Source organism: Rhipicephalus sanguineus, chromosome 9 (genome assembly GCF_013339695.2).
Source record: "Rhipicephalus sanguineus isolate Rsan-2018 chromosome 9, BIME_Rsan_1.4, whole genome shotgun sequence".
NCBI lineage: Eukaryota > Metazoa > Arthropoda > Arachnida > Ixodida > Ixodidae > Rhipicephalus > Rhipicephalus sanguineus.
Genome location: NC_051184.2, coordinates 17,049,431 through 17,070,818, shown reverse-complemented (window position 1 = coordinate 17,070,818; position 21,388 = coordinate 17,049,431). Strand labels below are relative to the sequence as shown.

The following is a 21,388-nucleotide window of genomic DNA, read 5'->3' as shown; positions in this document are numbered from 1 at the left end:
GAATGCTGTTGGGGCAAAGCCTGCTTTGACGGACCACTTTGTAGGGAGCTCGGCAAGCATATATACGACTGGGTTTTTACTCACGTCACTGCTGCTGACCAGAAAAGCGTCTACAACGTCTCGCACAGTGCGGTATGCGATAATCATGATCCGTGAAGTCTAATCGCTTTCAGTAGTACGAGGAAGACTTGCAAGGTGATTAGGCAGACAAGTATTTATTTGTGCTATGAAAGTACAGAGCAGTGGTCCGAGAGCAAAAAGTTGCATGATAGTTATACTTTCCAGGGACTTAAAAGTGTTTGGAAGCGAGCTCGTTGGTAAGAATTCATCTAAAAAAAAAAACCAAAAACAGCGCTATAATTTACGCACGGACAAGAGAAGGACGCACGAAGACGGGCGCTGACTGCGAACAAAGCTTTTATTGTGCGTACACAAATATATAGCTTATGAAAATGGGGGGTGGGGGGGTGATAAAAAAAAAAGATCGTTGCAATTGCGCCAGGGGCGTAGCCAGTTTTTTTTCGGGGAGGGGGGGGGGGGGAGGTTCAACCATACTTTATATATGTTCGTGCGTGCGTTTGTATGTGTGCGTGTATATATGCGCAAGCAAACTTCAAAATTTTCGGGGGGGGATGTTGACCCCCCCCCCCTGGCTACGCCCCTGAATTGCACGTTGTTCTGATGCTTAAAAAAAAAACAGATGCGTACATCATTGAAATTGCTGGAGGAAGCCGAATTCCTTGTCAGAAAGGATGAGTGGTGGGGCATTGACACATTTCGAGCCCATGCGCATCATTGTAAAGATTTTAAAATTTTCTTGAGTGCGATTGTCTATATACTTGCGCACAACCTTGGTTTCACGGAGTAGCGGTGAGCACCCGCATGTGGCACAATGAATCGCCAGATTACTTCCATTTTCCTCGGTTCATTTTAGAATTGTCAAGCGCGCCATCGCACTAGGAGCCCTCAAGAATACCCTCACCCGCTCCTGCCACCATGAAATGAACCGCAGTTTTTGTCATCGCCTCAGAACAAGCGGCTTCCCGGAACCCATTCTCTCCCGTCTTTGGCAGAAGGTGTCGAGAAGCGCTCAAGTTTTCCAAGGTAAAGGCTCGGCCTGAACTTGACAAGTCAAAGCTAGCGGTCATCCCATACGTGCATGCAGTCTCCCACTGAATCAAGAAGACTGCAGGACAGTGCACAGGTTTTATGAAACCGTTAAGCGCACAAAGACGGGAACAAGAAGACGACACACAGAGCGCTCTTCTTGTTCCCGTCTTTGTGCGCTTAACGGTTTCATAATGTCAGTGTACCAACTAGCTCGGACCCAGCCTCTTACGCACAGGTTGTTTTCTCGCCCCCCTAACCCCCCCACCCCCTTCAGAAAAAAAAAAAACGCTAAACGTGCAAGCGAGTAAACGGCAGCCAGTGCTACTACAACAGCTGCAGGACGAACCACATTTCGCCCTTGGTGGAATGCAAAACGGGAGTTGTGTATGAAATTTGCGGCAGAACATGCATAGGCCAAACCGGACGCTGCCTCAACGACCGCCTGCGGCAACACGCAAACAACGTGAAGAACAAGCATGGCAGTAATCTGGCGATTTATTGTGCCGCATGCGGTTGTTCACCGCTACTCCGTGAAACGAATGTTGTGCGCAAATACAAATACAATCGCGCTCGGGAAATTTGTGAAGCCTTTACAATGATGCGCATAGGCTCGAAATGTGTCAGTGCCCCACCACTCATCCCTTCTGACGAGGAATTCAGCTTCCTCCAGCAATTTCAATGATATATGCATCTGTTTTTTTTTTGTTATCAGAACCACGTGCAATTGCATCTATCTTCCTTTTTACTCGGGAAAGAAAACATTCATTTATGATGCAGTGGTGCCCTCTCCCCTCCTCTTTCCCTCCTACTTTCTCTCTCTGTCTTACATCACTCCTCATGCTCATTTCATTTTTCCTTCTCATTGCTATACTATACACGGCTATACTATGCTCCACCCGCTCCCCTTCTCACCCTTATTTCCCTTTGCCGCACCCTTACTATACCATGCTATACACGGCTATGCTACACATGGTTTTGCCTGCGTTACGCCATACATGGTTATGCTGTGCTCTCCTCTACCTTCCTCCTTTCCTCCTCACTATCACTTCCCTTCCCGCCCCCATGCTCTACATGATTGTGCTTTACATGGTTTTGCCTGCCTAACGCCATACATGGCTATCCTGTGCTTTACCCTCTCTCTTCCTCCTTTCCTGCCTCCTCACCCTCAAATCACTCACCATCACTTTTCTCTTCCCACCCCCTTGATATACATGCCAAGGATATGCATGATACCGCCTGCCTAATGCCATATATGACTATGCTATGCCTTACCCTCTCCTCGTATCACTCCACTCCTCACGCTCGCTTCCCTTTCCAACCCCTTGCTATACAAGGCTATGCTATAATGGTTCTGCCTGCGTGACGCAATACATGGCTATGGTGTGCTTTACTCTGGCCCTTCCCCCTTTCCATCCTCCTCCCCACATCATTCCTCACCCTCACTTCCCTTTCTCGCCCCCTTGCTGTGCATAGATTTGCTTTACATGGTTCTGCCTCCCTAACGTCATACATGGCTATGCTATTCCTTCCTCATTTCCATCCCCTTTACCCTCAAATTACTTCTCCTCACCCTCACTGCTCTTTCCCGCCCCCTTGCTCTACATGGCTAGGCTATACGTAATGCCTCCTACCTAATGCCATACATGACTATGCTACGATTTGCCCTCTCCCTTCCTCCTCACCCTCATAACACTCCTCACGCTCACTTCCCTTTCCTGCCGCCTTGCTATACATGGCTATGCTATACATTGTTTTGTGTGCGTGCGTGACGCCAAGCGGCGACATAAGATGACAGCATACGATGACAGCATATTACCTTCCTCCTCCTCCCTTCCTCCTTTCCCTGCTCCTCACCCTCGCATCGCTTCTCCTCAGCCTCACTTTCCTTTGCCGCCCCCTTGCTATACATGGCTATGCTACAGATGGCTATGTTATACGTCGTTTTTCCTTCGTTACGCCAAGTGACGACGGCAGCATACGACAGCCCGGGCCCCTAAAGTGCTCCGCACTTGAAAATTAGCGCAGCTTGCACTAAGTCGCGCAAGGCTGGGTCACAGCAGAGCTGGTGGGCGCCTAGCTGGTCCTGGCTTGGCTAGGCTTTTACCCTCTCTTTCCCAACCTTTGCTATACTCTGTGCTTGGGCGGTGATTGAGCACGTGCCGGTTCATGATGATGATAATTTTTATATCTACGACACACGGCGAACCTCGGCTGTAACAGCTCTGCTGTGAGATAGGGATCCTTCTTATATTGGTCTCCCTAACGTACCATCGTCGTTCATCACTCTTTTTCCTCCTCTTTCCCCTCCCCCGGTGTAGAGTATAGCAGGCTAGAGCATACTATCGCCCAGGCCGACCTCTCTGCCTTCCTGTAAATAAACCTCTCTCTCTCTCTCTCTCTTATGTTAAACGCCATCGGCTTATGAAGATCTTTACAAAACCAGGAATTACAACCACAATGATACATGCTATACTCACCTGTAAACAATTGTCTGTCTTTCGAAAATACGTAAGCATTCTTGTGCGGGCAGTTCTTTTTTGGAAGCTTAGCTTGTTTCTGGTTTGATCTTAGGACTTACCTGGCATGGTGAGTATTAATCGTTCAAGCTTCCGATCTTTTAGACGTGTTTGATTCAGCTGGGTTTTTTTGAAAATCTGTCAACGTTGCTCGAAGCAGAATGCGAACTCGGCGTGTAGCTGATGCGAAACAAACATTTCCAGTCATCTTCCACTTCCTCCGCCATGGCTAAGAGCGCTGTTCATAACAATCTGAGTGATTTAATGCATGTTCTGATTAACTTTGCAGGTTCTGATGAACACTGTCGCATATAACCCAAGTTCAGAGAAACAATTGAGCCAACACAAACCACTGGCATTCTGATGTTTTATCCAAAAAAATGTGTACAAGGAATACAAAATGAGGCAGGCATTTCGGGCCTCGTCGCAGAAGGGGCGGAAGTACACTGCGTGAAAAAAATAAATACTACACACCCTACACAAATGAGCTACAAGCCTTTTGCAAAAATGCCCGTGAGGAATTAAAGAAAAGCTTTCTTCTTTTTCGAATGTCCAACCTTGGCCCCGCCTTGTGTCGTTTAAGTACTTGGCACGGTGGTCGCAGTCACATTTTCCTTTCGCTGTGCTGTTAGCGTAACCAGATTGACAGGCAACAGACGCACAGACCAAGGTTGTCATTGTCAAAAAGAAAAGGAAGGGAGAGGTTCTTTTTGAGTGCGCAGGAAGTGGCAGAACCGGCTGATTAGAATGTAAGATATCTCGTATTTAGGCACGAAGTGACGCGAAGGGTACGTAACGCTTGTCATGTGAACGTTGATTGCGCATTCTTCAAACAGGAACGTGAAAGCCTGAACCCCACCTCGTGTGTTAGGGCGTCAACTTAGACGATTAGCCGGTAGTGGAGACACCCGAATAAAACTCAACCGGTAATTGTTTTGACATTGTATGCAACATTAATTGAAAGTTCCTTATTGAACTGGAGACTGTTGCTAATAAATGGCCAAACGGTTGTCGTATCTGTTCATTATTTATCCTTGCTTTAAACGATCCTTTTTCACAGTTAAGCAACTTGTTTTTCGCACAGTTCACTTGATGCTTGTACTTTCGAAGCTGGTTAGTGTTTGTGGGTGCAAAGCTTTCGTTATGTACATTGTGCAGGCGTGGCCTACGTTAGTTCAATAATCACGAAGGAGCGTAACAAAGATGTGTTAGTTTTGAGATAAGCGCCGCATGGGAACTGTGTTTAACGATACTCCCTGAGTCAGTTTTTTAATGATAATTTATTGAATTTTTCTTTTGTAGGCGTAGTGTCACTTCGTGCCTAACTAGGATAGCTCATCGGCATTGTCGTTGGGATGTCCTCCACTAGCGCTGCTAAAGATAAGAATACTACGAATGAAAGATAAGCGTCCGAATTTTTGCAATTCCGGCTCTCGAAGTGCAGATTTATTATCACCGGGTGACATTCGCAGGAGGGTTTTCAAAGAAAATCCCTCGAAAAATCCTCTCAGGCGAGATCGGGCAAGCTCGCCACTATCGACACAAACAGGATTAAACAAAAAATAGTAATAAAAGGACCATCTACGCGATGGAACGGAAGCACTCTTGCAGGGTTCTAAAACATTCCAAAAAAATTACAACACAACTTCACACACAAGAAACACGCTTACAAGCCATGGGCCACGCTTAAAGAGTTAATCGAGATGTGTAGTGAATGCCGCAGAGTTACTCAATAGTAAATAATAATAACCGAAAAAATAAAATAGGACTAACCGAAATGCTAAGAGCTGACGATGGGGGGAGGGAGAAAACGGTGGACTTTTTTTTTCTTAAATCGAGGATGAGTGGTGATGGCAATCGTGTAATGTTTTGCATTTGAGAGCGAGTGCTGCGCTGCAGCTGATGGCGCATCCGAGGATAACGCCCACGCTCGAGCTTGTATAACTAGATGACGACTTCCGTGACGTAGTGAGGAAAAAAAGGTGTCAGTGTTGACGGAACGCGGAATATGATGCGCGCGCTATTCATAAGATCACGCTTTCGACTGCTCGTTGAAGCAGACGGTAATTTCAGCTTTGGAAGAGAGGAAAGAAATACATGTAAGGTTAACGTCGTCTGCTACATTTGCAGGTGACGCCACACTGCTTGCAGTTCCAGACGATACGTACTTCGATTGTGGCGCCACTGTTGGCGTTTCCCTCAACAGCAGGCGCTTGTAACGCGTTTTTTTTTTTTTTTCGAAGCTGCTGATAGTGGGCATTGCGTTATAACCTTACGTAACTAACTTTTAGACGACATGTTTGTATTTTTTTATCTGCAGGTGAATGAAGACAGCACTATCAAAGTGTTTTTGGGAAAATTTACCTAAATGCATGTGGCGCTTTGATATATGCTACACTCGCCTCCGTGGCGACCTGAAAAAAGCATAAATAAGTGAAAAAGCAAATGGATGTGTTTAGAGCATATTAAGAGGGGCAGCCAGAAACTATAGATACGCTTGACAGATATACTGCTATAATCTTGTTGAGACTTCGGCTAACAATTAAGTAGTTCGAGGCACTTCGCAGTGAATCGTCTTAAAGCTATGACTGACACCTGCTTGGCAGTATGTTGGCTGGAGGAACGCACGAAAAAAATTGGAGTTCATAATAAAGAATCGCTCGGTTGTGTTCACTGTCCCTGCCAACCTGTGGACGGAGTTATCCTTTTCCACGACTGGGGACGGTTCCCTGCCCCAATATAAAATGTGCGATTCGTTTTGTTCTTGTAACGCAGGGCAAACTCTAGAGCACTATTACAGTCTACTTACAATTCTACACGGTATTAACGACTAAAAAAACTAAAATTATTTTTTTTGACCGCGGGGTGTTGTTGTGACTTTGAACTTGACAGATGGTAATCTGTCTGCAGCAAGATGATCATTATCAATGATCTCTCGGGAAACCTTCCGAAATCCATATCGAGCTTATGGCAAAAGACCTGATCCGACACTTTGTGTCAATTGATAGTAATTGCGCCAACAAAGTCGTTGACGTCTTTAAAAAGTCTACCTACTCTTTTGTTTCGTCTCTATTCTGTTGCTGAGCCATCCTTGCAGTCATTTTTTTTTTCTACTTATCCATACGGCGTACGTCTGGCAGTATAGGATTGGTTTTCGATCAGGAATGCCGTTTCTTTTTCTTTTTTTGGCATGAATACTTCGAAGATTAGCAGACCCTCAGACACTCTCGGGCTGCGTGACCACTCGTGGCCTGACCTGGCCACTGAAAAATCTACCTAACCCAATAGGAAACCGTGGCAGAAAGAGGCGCTGCCATAGCGAAGCTTCGCATGTCACGTGACCGACTCAACAGCAGCGCATCGTCCCTTCCTGGACAAGGAGGGGAATCCGACACGTTCACTCGTCGACACCGCGCCGTCACCAGTCTACCCAATGTGAGTGAACACAGATCACGGAACCCAGGCACGTAGCCAGGATTTTTTTTCGGGGGGGGGGGGGGGGGGGGCCAAGGCCTAATTATTTGAAAGAAAGTATTTCCATGGTAAAAAGGAAAAAAAGTTGCCCGGGAATATAAAAGGCTGGACAAATTTCGGGAGGGGCCCGGGCCCCCCCCCCCCCCCCCTTGCCTACGTGCCTGACGGAACCTATCTATTTCAGACGCTCGAATCACGTGCACTATCTACTCGTAGAATCGACCATTCGATAAATCAAAGCGCAGCTTAACGTAGGCGTCAGTAAGAGGGCGAGTGAATAGCAGAGTCGGGATATGAGCGAGTGGGTACGCCGCGCGATGCGCCTTCGGGCGACAACGTTTGGAGCGCGCTTAACTCATTTGTGTTCGTTTTTTTTTTTCTGCCTTCGTCCGTTAACGCTCGGAGGGTGGTCGTGCTTTTGTCTTTGTCGTCGTCGTCATCGGTGTGGTGTGGTGGGCTGCGTGATGCTTATAGGGTCGATCTCTGCGCCGCCAAACGGCGGCGTTCAGCACTTGTAGCGGGAGCACTTGGTCGTGTCGACGGTCAGGGCCGCGGACTTGAACACGCCGATCTTGTTGTTCATCCAGCCGGGTGCGAACTTCTCCATCACCCTGCGCCAATCGTAATGACATAAAGGGAGTACATATGAATGAAGTAATTATTAGAAGGCCCCTAAACCACTTCGAGTTCAAAGACGAGAGAGTGGTTTCTTTCTTGCCTTCACTACCCTTCACTACCCTTGTCGCCTCCTATTTCTTCATAAAACACGTGTACAATGTCAGCACTAAGCGTTCACACTATCAGGATGTCGCGCTTTTCGGCTACACGCTGTGATCTCCGCTTGCGCAGTCGAAAACATACAAAACGAAGTGAAATCAGTTGATCGCGCATGGTAGTCACGCCAGACAAGGCAGAACGAGCGTGCGACTGCATGGAGCAGGGTAGGACACAATTCAGAACTGATATCCCTACAATCGAGAGACCAATCGAGAGCTTATTTTCTCGTGACGTCACGTGAACAGAAGGGTTGTTTAGGGGCCCTTTAAATACGTAAAGAAACAACCATGGGAATATCGTTTCACGCCTTCAAGAAGCACTGCATGAGGAAAGAGGCTTGGTTAGCTTTGGGAACGGAGAGTTGAATAAGGGCAGACTGTGCCTCGTTGCATGTGTTACACTTAGGGAAAAGGAGAATGACACGTAAGAAAAAGGTAAGTTGATAAACAGTGTGAACTGACAAGGGAATGCTCGCCGAGAGATAAGCAGTCGAACATTCCATAACCTTCAAATAGCGCCATAGGGCTTTTAAAGCATTGCGCAGAGTGATTCAGCCTATACGTCCCGCTTACTTTCCTTGCGAGACAAGTTTGTCATATAAGTGGCTGATTCCAGATCCCAAAGTATCTGGTTGTTCATGGAAAGATGGCCGATGGACCAACATAAGTTAATGTACACGGGCTTTTTTTTTTTTTGTGGCATTCCTTAATCGGGAGCACAAGAGTGCTCTTCCTCGCTCACTGAACACAATGGGGCTGGCGCCGCCCTGTACGGCTTCTGGGAAGTGGACGAACAGTGGTCGATCTTTACAGAATTTAATTTAATGAACGTGTCATTCGCAAGTCTAGTTCTCAAGTTACCATTACCTCTGTCGCGCATTGAGTGCCTCCGTTTTCCTGCTTTACAGTCGGCGAACAGCGGAATTCACGAGTGCTTAGAAAAACTTGGAGGACGCCTGAGCTTCGCTTTCAACAGTAGTACGCGATAACGTAATCAGACTGTGTTCGTATCGCCCTCCCAATCGCTAGCCTGGCTTCGCTTCTCGGTGGAGACCTAAACCCCGCCGCAAGGAAAGCCAAAGAACGGACGCCCTCAGGCTGCAATAAATGATTTTAGTCTGTCCGGCACACCGCTATACGCAAATGCTTTGCGTGTACCGGAATACCGGGTGTGAACTGCGCATGCGCACGCCCGGTAAACATGGCCGCGCCGCCGAAAGCGATTGCTGTCCACCTCGAATCTATCAAGTGGCTGAACTGATGTTTTTATTTGCTTTAGATTCACGTCCTTAAGCTTCGACAGCAAAGTTTTCGTGTCGACTCGGCACCGTTTTCGAGAGCCATACAGAAATAATCATGATGCAGGTTTAGCGAGTGATAATCCCGGAATCACGGAGGACATACATTACGTGTTTGTTAGTTTTTACCCTCCATAGCTGCCGGCGCTTGACGTGGCGGCAGCTATAGCACACGCTATTCGGTATTACGCTACGCTTTCGCCAAGGTGTTAGAATAGTTCTAAAACCGTGGCCTTCGCGTTACCCGAATACCGGACAGACTAAAAAATGCCAATATCTACGCATGCGGCGCGACTAAACACGGACACACGGTGGGGCGACACCGTTTAAAAGCGCGCCCCTGGACCCTTTGCGCCATCTCGCCGGTGATAGTCAAGCCGCTGAAGAACCTCCGAGATGTGCGTACCACCAACGCTAAATGGTGTACCTAAATAGCTCGCCGTAGGATGCTAGAGGATGTATGCGTGGTGGCCGAGCGGCTAAACGCATCGCGCCACGGAGCGAGGGTTCGCAGGTTCGAATCCCCGGTTCCACTCGAACCGAATACTTTTTATTATTTCTTTATTTGCATCTACCTTGAATTTTCTCTCACGGACAACGCTGATTTTTTGCTCACAACCAACGACACCGACGCCGGACAATTTCTGCGAAACGAGCTCTTTAACGCTATCGCGTTAAAAATCCCCAACCGGAAAAGCTCCCGCTCTCGATGATGGTTATATGCACTCACGTGAGCAGCGCCGACTTTCCGCGCACGTTGCTGACGGCGTCTCCCAGCTCGCACACGATGCGGTTCATGCACTCTTCGCTCTCGACGGCGGCCCGGTAGATCTTGAAGTAGCGCTCCAGCCGCTCGGCGTAGTCGCCCAGGTGCGCACGGCTGGCGTCGTCAATGGAGCGCTTCTTCTTTCCGCTCAGGCTGGTCACCGTGGGGATGAGCAGGCCCAAGCCCGCCAGCGCCAGCAGGGGCATGATCACCGAGCCCAGGCCGTAGTACCTGGTGAGAGATACGAGGGGGCTCAGCTCTCCTCGCATGGTTCGTGTAGCTGAAACAGGAGCTTGTTGATGCGACTTCGTAGCTGAACGCGCTGCCATGTTTTGACAAAAAGACTACAGAGAAATACAAAACGGGAAGGCCTGACTCCCGAGCTGAGAACCAAGATCCTGACCAAAGCAGTTACCATTATGCGCAAACTGACAAACAAGCTTGCGCATCATCCTGTCTCTAAGCACCAACTTGCCCAGGAATAAATTGTTTCATAGAAAACATCACTATTGTAGAAAAAGAAACGCGTTTCTCCTCACTGTTCGATGCACCAAGTTAGTTTCTGCTTATGTGCTGCTTCTAAAGTTAAGTAATCTTTGATGATAATGTGCATATACACCTCTGAAAAGGTGTAGGCTCGTGACAAGCATGTATTAAAATAACGTGTGCTAAAAAACAGAGAGACGCCAGCTCGCGCGCTTTGCACCCGAGGGTTATAGAGTTTAGGAGAAGACGTGCTACGAGTATGTAACTTTGGGTAAACTATGTTGGAGGCGAACCCGAACATGACAAAGGGGCAAGAGGCTACGCCAGCGCGCGTCCTGAAACGCCTTCGCTCATTTCTAGTGTGATTACGGTGCGCGCTTGTGTTGCTACTAATTTTAGCACACTATAGATCGCGGGGACGGCACCCCATGGCAAGAAACGCATCTGATTCAAACGACGCTCTTGATTTGTCAGCTATTGGCCAATAGCAGCAATCTGCTCTAATGACGCAGTAGAGCCGACGCCGGCAGCTTCGAAGAGAGTGAGGTCTCGCCTCTGTATGAAGAGAGGGCGCTTCAAAAAGTGACAACTTCGCGCTCCGCTTGTAAACTCTGGGAGCCGCGCACGACTACAATATTTGACTGAGCTGCATAGCAGTGTTTGCTTTTTGCAGAATGCGTTTCATTGTGGGCGAAGCGCGAGAAACGTAGACTGAAAAGAGGAGAACGACACAAGACAGGCGCTACACTTCAACTGGTTTTTAATCGCAGAAATTACACGCAAGAAAACTAACAAACAAAGCAACCACGGCAAAACCCAGCCTGATAACAAAAGAACGAGCAAAACATTCAACTATCTGAATAGGAGAGGAACGTGCACTACCAGGGTGACGTGTCCCTTTGCAAACAACCTTGCTGCACCATGCGCATGCCTACTCCTTTTCCAACAAGTGTATTTCATTATGTGATAGTGCCACAGACGACTGGCCGTGATCTTTCGTCATAAAAACCAGAGGGTACGGTAAGGGTGGAGGCTTACCAAATAAATAAACGTGAAAATTCATGCGTCAGCCAGTCGTCTGTGGCACTATCACATAATGAAATACACTTGTTGGAAAAGGGGTAGGTATGCGCGTAGTGCAGCAAGGTTGTTTGCAAAGGGACACGTCACCCTTGTGGTGCACGTTCCTTTCCTATTCAGATAGTTGAATGTGTTGCTCATTCTTTTGTTATCATGCTGGGTTTTGCCGTGGTTGCTTTGTTTGTTAGTTTTCTTGCGTGTAATTTCTGCGATTAAAATGCAGTTGAAGTGTAGCGCCTGTCTTGTGTCGTTCTCCTCTTTTACGTCTGCGTTTTTCGCGCTTCGCCCACAATGAATCCTCACCATTTAGCCCAATTTGCAGTTCTGTTAAAAATGCGTTTTTTCACCAATGATGAGGGGTGGTTCTCGACATCGTAAAACCGGACAAGGCATTTGCCCGCATACCTTGGAAAGATAGCTGCAAATATTGATGTACAGGAGTGGTAAAAAGTTCGCAGGCTACGCTGCCATAGGAATACAAGGGATAGTAGCTTTTGAACCCCCCCTTTTGTACCTCCCTTCATGGTTTTGGGTTTGTACAAACGGCCTACGAAGTGCGCTGATGTATGCATTTTGATGTGAGGCAGACGTTAGTCTGTTGTTGACGTTTATCCTTTGAATTTACCACTGTGTGTTTAGTGCGGACAGTTACTCTGGGGAACTCGCTGTCTCGTGAAGTTTTTGAAAGGTCAAAAGAGCTCTGCGCTTCAGGTGAGGTGACTGACCTCTTGGATGTGTCGTAGCTTCCCTGGAAAGACGGCGACGGGTAGGATCCTCCGCCTCCACCACCTCCGCCGTAATGCCCGGTACCGGGCTGGGCGTACTGGGAGTACTGCTGGGCGGCCGCCAGTTGGGGTCCGTACTGCTGCGCCAATTGGCTCAGGTGAGCGTACTGCGCCGCGCCTGCGTTCGAGAAAACCGCGCGGAGACAGAAAAGCACGGCTCGCTTTCACACTTAATTGCGCAGGCCAAGCGGCACAAACAGCAATTTCGCTGTGGCTCTTCGAGTGTTAGCAGGTCCTACTGTCACAGAATGTTTAGGTTAGGTTTCCCACCACGTTTTGTCTGAATAGTGACCATAATGGGCACGCACGTCACCGCTTATACACACGCAACCCATCGCGCTTGCTCACACCTCGGGCTATGAGCAGCTGGGCTCAGTTCGCCGGCTCTCGCCAGGAGAGTTAAGCTAAACAGTGCTGGCCTTCATCAGTTCTTATAAAGGCAAGCTACTGTAGAGCTTAATGCTGGTAGCTGCTGTGGGATTACTGGGATGTTCTCGAATGAAACTGCACAGTTACAGAAATTTTCTATTTTTTTCTCTCCCTCGATAAACATTTTTCCGTTAAGCCCTAATTGCCTCCAACCATTTCGTGGGTCCTCGTGACGCACGTCTTAACTCTCTTGCTCCAGTTTTGAATTACAGCAGTTGTTGGACAGCTTCCGTAATACGTCGGAGTGAGCTTGTAACCGCAATCTCTCCGTGGCTCTTCGTGTGCTGGCAGGTGCTGGTGTTGCAGAAGAGTGCGTGAGTGTTGTACTATGGGCCTTTGCATAGTTTTATGTTTGTCCTCTACTTTGCGACGACAACTATTACGCAAGAGAAGAGGAGTAGCCGGCACCATGTAGAGGTACCAACCTCTCCTTATATATACATTTGATAAAAAAAGTCCGTTTAACTCCCATTGCAGAAGTCGTCCTAGCGGAAAGAAGTAATTCTTGCATCATTTTCAAGTCGCGATGTCACGCACTCAAGCTGACAGCCGATACACCTCATTGGCGAACGTGGGCTTGATGCTTGACTCGGTCATTTTGCAGTTCACAGCGGAATAGTCGGCCGGCCTGTGTGGTGTCATCTACAAGTGTTGCGCTGTTTTGCAACTGCGTTAGTGCATATCATTGGTACTCCAATGTCTTCCATGGCTGAGGGAGGAAGACCTGCTGGAGCACACCTCCATCCCCATACCTACTGCTAAAGTATCGCACAAGGGTCCAGTCACGGTCTTATGTCGTTGTATTGTCACTTAAGTTCTTTGACGAGATGTGTTTTCCTATCCCGACTATGATTTCTGAAATCTAGGGTCGCCACATCGTAATATGCCTAAAATTACTCCAGGTATCATCAGATACCACAGTTTCTCCCGTTGTATTTGTCCATACATGTATACGCTCTGTCGAACCCTTACGTGGTGGCGTTGCCTCGGATTCGGCTGAATGACAATTTGTTAAATTACAAAGGGCCTTAGCTTTATAGTACATCAGCGTATGAGACAACAAACAAAACTCTTCTTTATAGTCTGTTCCTGACCACGGCATTTTGGTAGCTTGAACGCGCACGGTTCTTCAGCATTGTATTGGACCCTGAATATAGCCGAGCAAAAGGCCGAAGATTGCTCGCGCCCGTTTCCGCCGGCGGATAACAGGCGAGCGCAAATGTCGAACCCGCGACCTCTTACTGTCTGGACGTTCTATACCGGTCTGACTCCGCGCCGCATCGTCCACTCACTGGGTCCGTAGTGCCCTCCACCCTGTGCGGCGTACGCCTGCAGCTGCTGCTGGTAGCTGGCGGCCGCGGCCGCGTTGTAGGCGGCCGCCGCCGCGCTCGAGTCGTGCTCGTAGCCCGACGAGGAAGGACCCCCGTCGGCCGAGGCACCGTAGCCCGAGGAAGAAGAGGCGCTCGCCGCCTGGTCGTACGCACCCGACGAAGACGACGAGCCCGACGAGCCGCTGCCGGGAGCCGATACGCCCGCGTAGTTCTGCGCCGCACTCGCCTGCAATGCACATTACATAATTATTGGATGATTGGTTGATTGATCAACTCGTTCATTCACTCAATGGTTTGCTGGTGCACATGCAGGTAGGCTGGCAGAGACATAATTAGATGCAAAGTGAGCGTCATACTCACCAGAAAGCACCAATGCCACCAAATGTCGCAGTACGCACAGGTAACATTGCAAAATGGGGCAGAGATAGGTAAATTGCTAGATTACGGTATGAATCCGACAAGGACAGAGGTACAGGGGAAGATGGATGTTTAAAATGGTAAGAAGTCGAACAACGAATGTCGCCATGAGCCAACATTTCGTCGAGGCTCTTCGTCAGTGCAGCGCGAAGGCCGAGGAAACGACAAACACCACGCTTTCCTGTCCTTCGCCGCGCCGTATGTGTGTTTAACTACGGATAACCAGCAAGCGAAAGCTATCCTTGTAAACTTCAATGCGGCAACTGCAAACACAAGTCCTTTGGTCGAAACGTTGGCCCCATCGACGTTCCTTTTTCGACGGCTTCTCACCAGAGTGCGATGCGGTTATACATAAGAAGTTCACTCACACTGGTGATTGTTTGCCGCCAGCCCGATTCTAATAATAACTATGATCATCATCAAATATGGCATCCGCGTGCCGTATCGTCACGTTCAAGTGGCGCACCTGGTATTCGGCGTCCGATGCGCTAGAGGCTTGCTGGCCGCTGTTCTTCGATACTGGATAGTAGTAGTAGTACAGGTTGCTATTGGGGCTCGCCTGGCTGTGGTAGGTGTTGCTCGACGCAGCCGCTTCGTAGGCGCCCGCCGAGCCACCCGCAGAGCCGTAGCTGCGATCAGAAGGGCACGTGATTCAAAACGGAGTACAGTCGAACATGCATATATCGAACTCGCCCAAAAACGGGAATTAGTCCGATATATCATATAATTCAATATAAAAATTTAAAGGACTTTTCCGTAAGTTCGACGCGAATTTTTGTTCGCAAGTTGACTTCACGATTGTGAAACAGTTTCAGGCTACGCACGAGGATTTTTTTTAGGGGCGAAGCTCCTTAAGGCGGCACCCGTTCGTCCCTCGTAGTCGTAGTAGTGCGTAACCAGTCGTAACGCTAGTACCAGATCTTGACCTCCAAGGTGGTGCCGGTGGGAGATTTTTCCTGTGCGTTGTTGAACAATAAAAAATTCGCAGCGTGCGCGTTAACTAAAAGCCGAATTCTTCTGTCTCTCATTCCCCATTAGCAGCCATTGGCATGTTCCAGTAGGAAACGTTAGTAGAAGTAGAAGTGTAAGTGTTAGCTAAAAGCCGACTTCTTCTGTCTCTCATTCCCATTAGCAGCCATTGTTTACCTCCAAGGTAGTGCCTGGTGAGATTTCTCCTGTGCGTGAATAAACAATAAAAATTTTGTTCAAAACGCCGTTGATTGATGAAATAAACCAACGAAAGACGCCAGATGTTTTCTAAAAGCAAAACGAAAGAACGCCAGATGTTTCTAAAGCAAAACGAAAAGACGCCAGCTGCTTAACGAAAGACGCCAGATGTTTTCTAAAGCAATGGTTTTCTAAACAATGAAAATTCACAGCGTACATGTAAAATTAAAGTGAGCTGCAAGTCGTCATAACTCATCGAACCTTTAGTGTAAACGCGCCCGATCTCACGTCGGTGATGATGTACTGGGCAGAATTCACGGAAGATTCACGGTTTACCGATGAACCTCCGCAGCTTCGCCCACTCATCATCATTCACTCCGTGGATATGCTGTGATTTTTTATTTTCAGTTCTTATTTTTGCGTGGTTTGTAGTTGGCAGTGGGAATTATATGTAGAGGCGGGTTGCAGACGAGCAAATGTGGTATCAATATGGCCCTCCTAATCCACCGTTCAGTCTCTCAAATGCATGCGGGAAAGACCCCTTCCGAGAGATAAAGTTAACGTGTTGTGAGAGAAAGCCAACTTCTTGGGGCGTTTCCCACCGCCCAATACTCGATATAGCAACTGTTCCGGCTATCCATTTTTATTTAGATGTAAATTTTCCCACGCATTGACGTTAAAGTATTGTCGTGTTCGAAAATAGTTCGATATAAAGCACAATTTGATTTAGCCGAGTTAGATATAGTCGGGTTTCACTGCTGTAGTAACTTGAACGTGCTTGTACTGAGAAATCTGTCTGCTCTCGAAAGTTCACGGGAAATACAAATACTTCATTTTTTTTTTGGTAACAGGAATGGTTGAGCCTCTTGCTAAAAGCTGCTTTATCAAGAAGCTTGACGACGCAACTGTTGCCGAATTTGCAACAGCGGACATTGCAAATGTGCAACACAAGCACCGTCGCAAAAACGAATGCAAGAAACGATAATTTAGAAACTAATAATCCGATACGCTGTCACTCAGCAGGCGTAAATTCTTGTCATTCCGGTTTGAGCATGTGGCACTCACGCACGTGTTTTCCTGCCTGTTGCGATGTAACTGAATCGCAGTACTCGAGCATTACTTCTGCATTGTTCGAGTTCGTCGAACAATGCAGAATATTGCTCGTAATGGACGCCTTGAAGTTGGCTTCTTCTTGTAAGCACCAAGCGTGCAGAGAAGCACGCTTCTCGGCATCTCTGACGGTGCGGCACGTACTACGTTCTGAGAGTGTCAGTGACAAGAACTTTATTTAATAGTCGCGAGAAAAATGATGAAGGGAGGCCCAGGGCTCCCCATCAAGTCGGTGGCTCCAACCATAATGGAACCGTGCCGTGAGGAAATCTGACAGTTTTTGTTTGATGCTAAATAGAAGCCCCTTCAAGGTCATTATAGCAGGCACAACTGCATTACGGCAATACTCATTACAAAAAATTTAAACGCGTGTGATTATAGCACCACCTGTAGGCGAAGAAACAAACTAATAGATGGCATTTTGTTTTGTTTTGTGTTGCGTTGCATAAACCCGCAGGCGATGCCGCATTGATGGAGTGAGCAGTGTGTTTTTGTTTGAGGCTTACTTTTGCAGATGATACTGCGGCGACAGTACTTTTCGACCTTTCTTGAAAATACTTCTTCTGATTCTTCCCGCGGCAACTCGCGCAATGACAGCGAAGGCTGCAGCGATGCGGTGTGCTTTCTGTTGGAGCTCCCAGATGGCGTGTTGGTTTTTTAAAAAAACCCTTCGCAGATTCCTCCATGGGCATTTCCGGGTTTCGGAATGAAGTTTAGCAACTGATATGATTCAAGAACTCAGGTTATAACAGTGACAGTTTTTTTGTTTAATCCTAATACATTGATGGTGGCGTACTTATACTGAGTAGCACCTGAATTTGTGCGGCCTAATTTTTTTATGTTTGCGTCCCTTTAAGTTAGAACAGCCAGCATTTTTGTGAAGTGCTTCACGTGGGCGTCCGAAGAAGTGATGTGACCATAGGAAGGAAGACTCACCCTCCGGATCCGGCTCCGGTGTAACCGGAAGCGGAAGTGCCGTACGGCGAGGACGCTCCGTACACGGAGGACGGGGAGCCGACCGAGGGCGAGTAGACCGGGTGGCTGGAGGACGCGGCGGCGCTGAAGTCGTCCCTCTTGGTCGACGTCGAACTGGACGATGACACAACGGATGTGGACGAAGAAGACGGAGACGCCGAGTTCGTCGAAGATGACTGCGACGAGGAAGAGGACGGGGACGCCGCCAGCGACGCGCCCAGCAGCCACAGGAACACCGCTGCTCTCGTCATCATGGCGAACCTGCGGCGGAGAGGGGCAAAGGACCGGGTTGCAGAATGCGTTGTGTTCGAAATCAGTTGCAGACGACGTGACAGCGTCAGGCCTAGTCTTATTATTATTTTATCTACATATTTCAAAAATACCCCTAAACGCTTTCAGAGGGGGTATTACATAAAAGCAGGGCTCAATACAAAGACGCCGAGACATAATTATTACAACAAAGTGGGGCAGATACACACTAGTGGTGCAAAGACTGAGGAAGCAGCAGAGCTGGTGGCGTTGCCCTCCTCCTCACCCTCACTCCCTTTCCCATTCCTTGCTATACAGCTTGCTCTCTCTCTCTTTTTTCTATTTCTTTTTTGTGTTATTCTTTCTATCTCTTTCTCTCCCTATCTATTTCTTTTTCTCACTTTCTCTTCCTTTCTATATTTTTATTTATCCCTCCCTCCCTCTCTCTCTCTCTCTGTACTCGTTCTCTCACCCATCAGAGTTGTTGCATCCCACGCCGGGCAGATCGGCGCACGTGTTCAGAGAGCGAAACAGAAGACGAAGAAGAGAACGAAGAGAGCGCGTGCCGGTTCACGATTGTGATCGTTCTCTGGTGTCGCCACACGAGATAACGACAAGCTTAAAAGTTCCGCAGTAAAACATTTAAAGGTTAGGAATGACATATCACAGGAACAACACATTGCATAAGTCAAATAACGTGTTACATACATATCAATATATTGTGCGTGTATACAAGGCTCTAACGATATCAAGGGAATAGTTCTGAGCTATTTAATGCGGATTATGTAATGGCAAGAACAACGAAGAAGAATTTAAGTCAATCAGAACAGTCACTTAAAGGGGGTACATGTGCACCAAGGACACAGGCGAAAAATATATCGCTTAAAGTAAGGGAAGAGTTTCACGGAAGCTCTTTGTAGAAATATTTTAAACTGCATTTTATATAAGTGGTTGTCAGATGACGAGACATGGGCTGGGATTTTCGAGACCGATAGTATTGGGACAGTAATCTGAAAAAAAAAGTAATAATGCGACTTGTGAATCGCGACAGCGAGCAAGACGATAGCTATGAGGCACAGGGTGATGACCAGCAGCTTATATGAAAGATGACCATTGTGATTATGGTTTACTATCTTCTAGAAGAGTTAAAACGCATTCATCCGCGTTATCTGCCTTAATGAAGGCGACTGTACTACGATCTCCAATGCCGGGTCACGCCGTGGTTTACTTGGTGGCTCGCTGACCGATGCAGTGGCTGTCATGTTTTGTTACAGAGTACGAAGTTGCGGACTCGATTCCCGTCAGGACTGAGGTGGAATGCAAAAACGCTTGAACATTTGCTTAATGCGAACGCTACAACAACTTGATTTTTATTTATTTATTTATTTATTTATTTATTAATACTGTAAGCCGAAGGCTCATACAGGAGTGGGCATACAAATTTTCTGTCTTAAGACATCCGGTGCGAGAGAACGATGACGTAGGTATTGTTAATATACGTATGCCATACTCTGAACATAATTTAGCCAAGGAGGGCATAGGAGACATTATTTGTAGTTTTAACTGCAGTGTAGTAAATATGACGTAAGTGTAAATGAAGTAAACAGAACGAAAAGAAAACTTGCCGCTGTTGGGAACCGAACCCACGAGCTTCGAATTACGCGTCGGGTGTTCCACGATGGCGGTCGTTCCCCCGTCCACTTTATTGGGTATTTGCCTGTAATCCTTGGAGTGTTAGCCAGCGTCGTTCGTAGCCATGGCAACGAGTGTGGAACACTCTTTTTTGCAAGCTGGCGTCACGTAGCACGTGGTATTTCCACGAGTTGGCAGCTGATCACTGAACCCTTGCATGCTAAAAACATCAAGTCTGCAGGGCCGAGACCGTCGCTATGAAAGAATGGAATGGATCAAGGGCTCGTTTCTCTGTTACCATAGAAACGAGCCCTTGATCCAGTCTTCTTATTTCGCTCTTGCTGTATGTCTGTATCATATAATGTATCTGTACCGCTGTTCATTCGCTAACTGATTTCTGAAGACGAATTTAGTGCGCGTTTAGGAACTTCAAGCCAGAATAGATCCATTGGCGCCCCTCCCTCCTCTACAGTGAGTAACTTTCGGGCATAACGTTTGATTGGTAAATTATCGAGTCACATATTCAGTGTGTTGACACTGAATACGATCGTGTGCTCTCTTATGGAATCTCCAATTCGACGGGGATGCATTGACCCATAACATCAGGAAGCACTGGGCTATGAAAGCAGAATTTTGTTTTACTGGCATTTCGTGCACGCGAGCAGGATCGCAGCACAAGCATTCGGAAGCGTTGCGTGACCTGAGGGGAGCTATCGCTTGAATGGCGAATTTTGATGAAGCTCGTGAACTGCTGGTGACGGATGCCTCAAATCAGTAGAGCGTAACATCGCTCCAGGAGAAGCCTAAATATTCAGGAGAGAAGGTGCAAATAGCTTCGGCTGCAAGAACTGCAGAATACTTATTCACAAAAAGGAATTAATACAACACATATGGTAATGAAATAAGTTTAGGCACGTTCTTGTAACACGAGCCAAGGCGAATAAAATGCGGGAAGCTTGCACTGAGTTGCGAAAACCTTGGCACAGCGAAGCTGTATGATTCTCGGCCAGTCTTGCTGTAGCACGGGAATCACAGCGCCGGCGGCGATTGGACCCAGCGTGCTTGGCCGAAGAAGAGGCAGCCAAGAGACGGCGACGGGCGGATCCGAAATACGCGCAAAGCTTGCCACTCTGAATGTGTTGAAATCGCTGTCCCTGAGCCACGGGGTAAGAAACTGTGGCGGTTGCTATGGCGACGGCTCGGTGGCAGCTGCCATTCGGCTTGGTGGCGGCTTGGCTATTTTTAGCACAGGCCCCATCGCAGCAGGGGTTGCTTGTTAACGGACGTCTTACCGCCAGCTTTAACAGCTTCGCTGTTAAAAAGAATGTCTAATGCGGGTAAAGACAGCGGATGTCTTTACCTGTGCAGCTAACGTTGTTGACTGCACAGGTAAAACTGGACGTGTTACTTGTCTCCTTGAAGGTCGGAGACCTTAATCCGCACCCCAATCCACTTAATCCATCATCTCTACACCCCTTCACACTTTAATCCACCTTAAGCCACTCTGTTACGCTTCAAATAACATTTGGGGTGTATGTCATGCTGCTTCACATCTTAATCAACCTTAATCCATTCGCTCTATACAACTTTACGCATTAATCCATACATTAATCCACTTTAGGCCACTGTGGTTCACTTCAACTAGGTTGTATGTACTTCTACCTTATACTGCTCCATACCTTAATCCACCTTCATCCATCCTCTCTATACCAGTATACGCATTAGTCTGCACATTAATCTGCCTTAAGCCATCACGATTCACTTCAATTGTCATTGATGAACTTCTC

The 21,388-nt window shown here is 47.6% G+C and overlaps 1 protein-coding gene across 2 annotated transcripts in view; it reads right to left on the bottom strand.

The window, feature by feature from the left end:
- Positions 1–7,476: 7,476 nt before the first annotated feature.
- LOC119404660 (uncharacterized protein DDB_G0271670) overlaps positions 7,477–21,388 on the bottom strand; it is a 30,966-nt gene continuing 17,054 nt past the window's right edge. Inside the window, exons 2-7 of one of the 2 annotated variants that reach the window (XM_037671255.2) lie at positions 17,682–17,981; positions 14,935–15,097; positions 14,013–14,277; positions 12,232–12,409; positions 9,905–10,171; positions 7,477–7,711 (exon numbers count right to left, since the gene is read on the bottom strand). In XM_037671255.2, coding sequence (XP_037527183.1) covers positions 7,606–7,711; positions 9,905–10,171; positions 12,232–12,409; positions 14,013–14,277; positions 14,935–15,097; positions 17,682–17,981 — 1,279 coding nt within the window. In that variant the 3' untranslated portion in view covers positions 7,477–7,605. The remainder of the gene's footprint in view (positions 7,712–9,904; positions 10,172–12,231; positions 12,410–14,012; positions 14,278–14,934; positions 15,098–17,681; positions 17,982–21,388) is intronic. The other variant, XM_049418959.1, reaches the window with a different exon arrangement.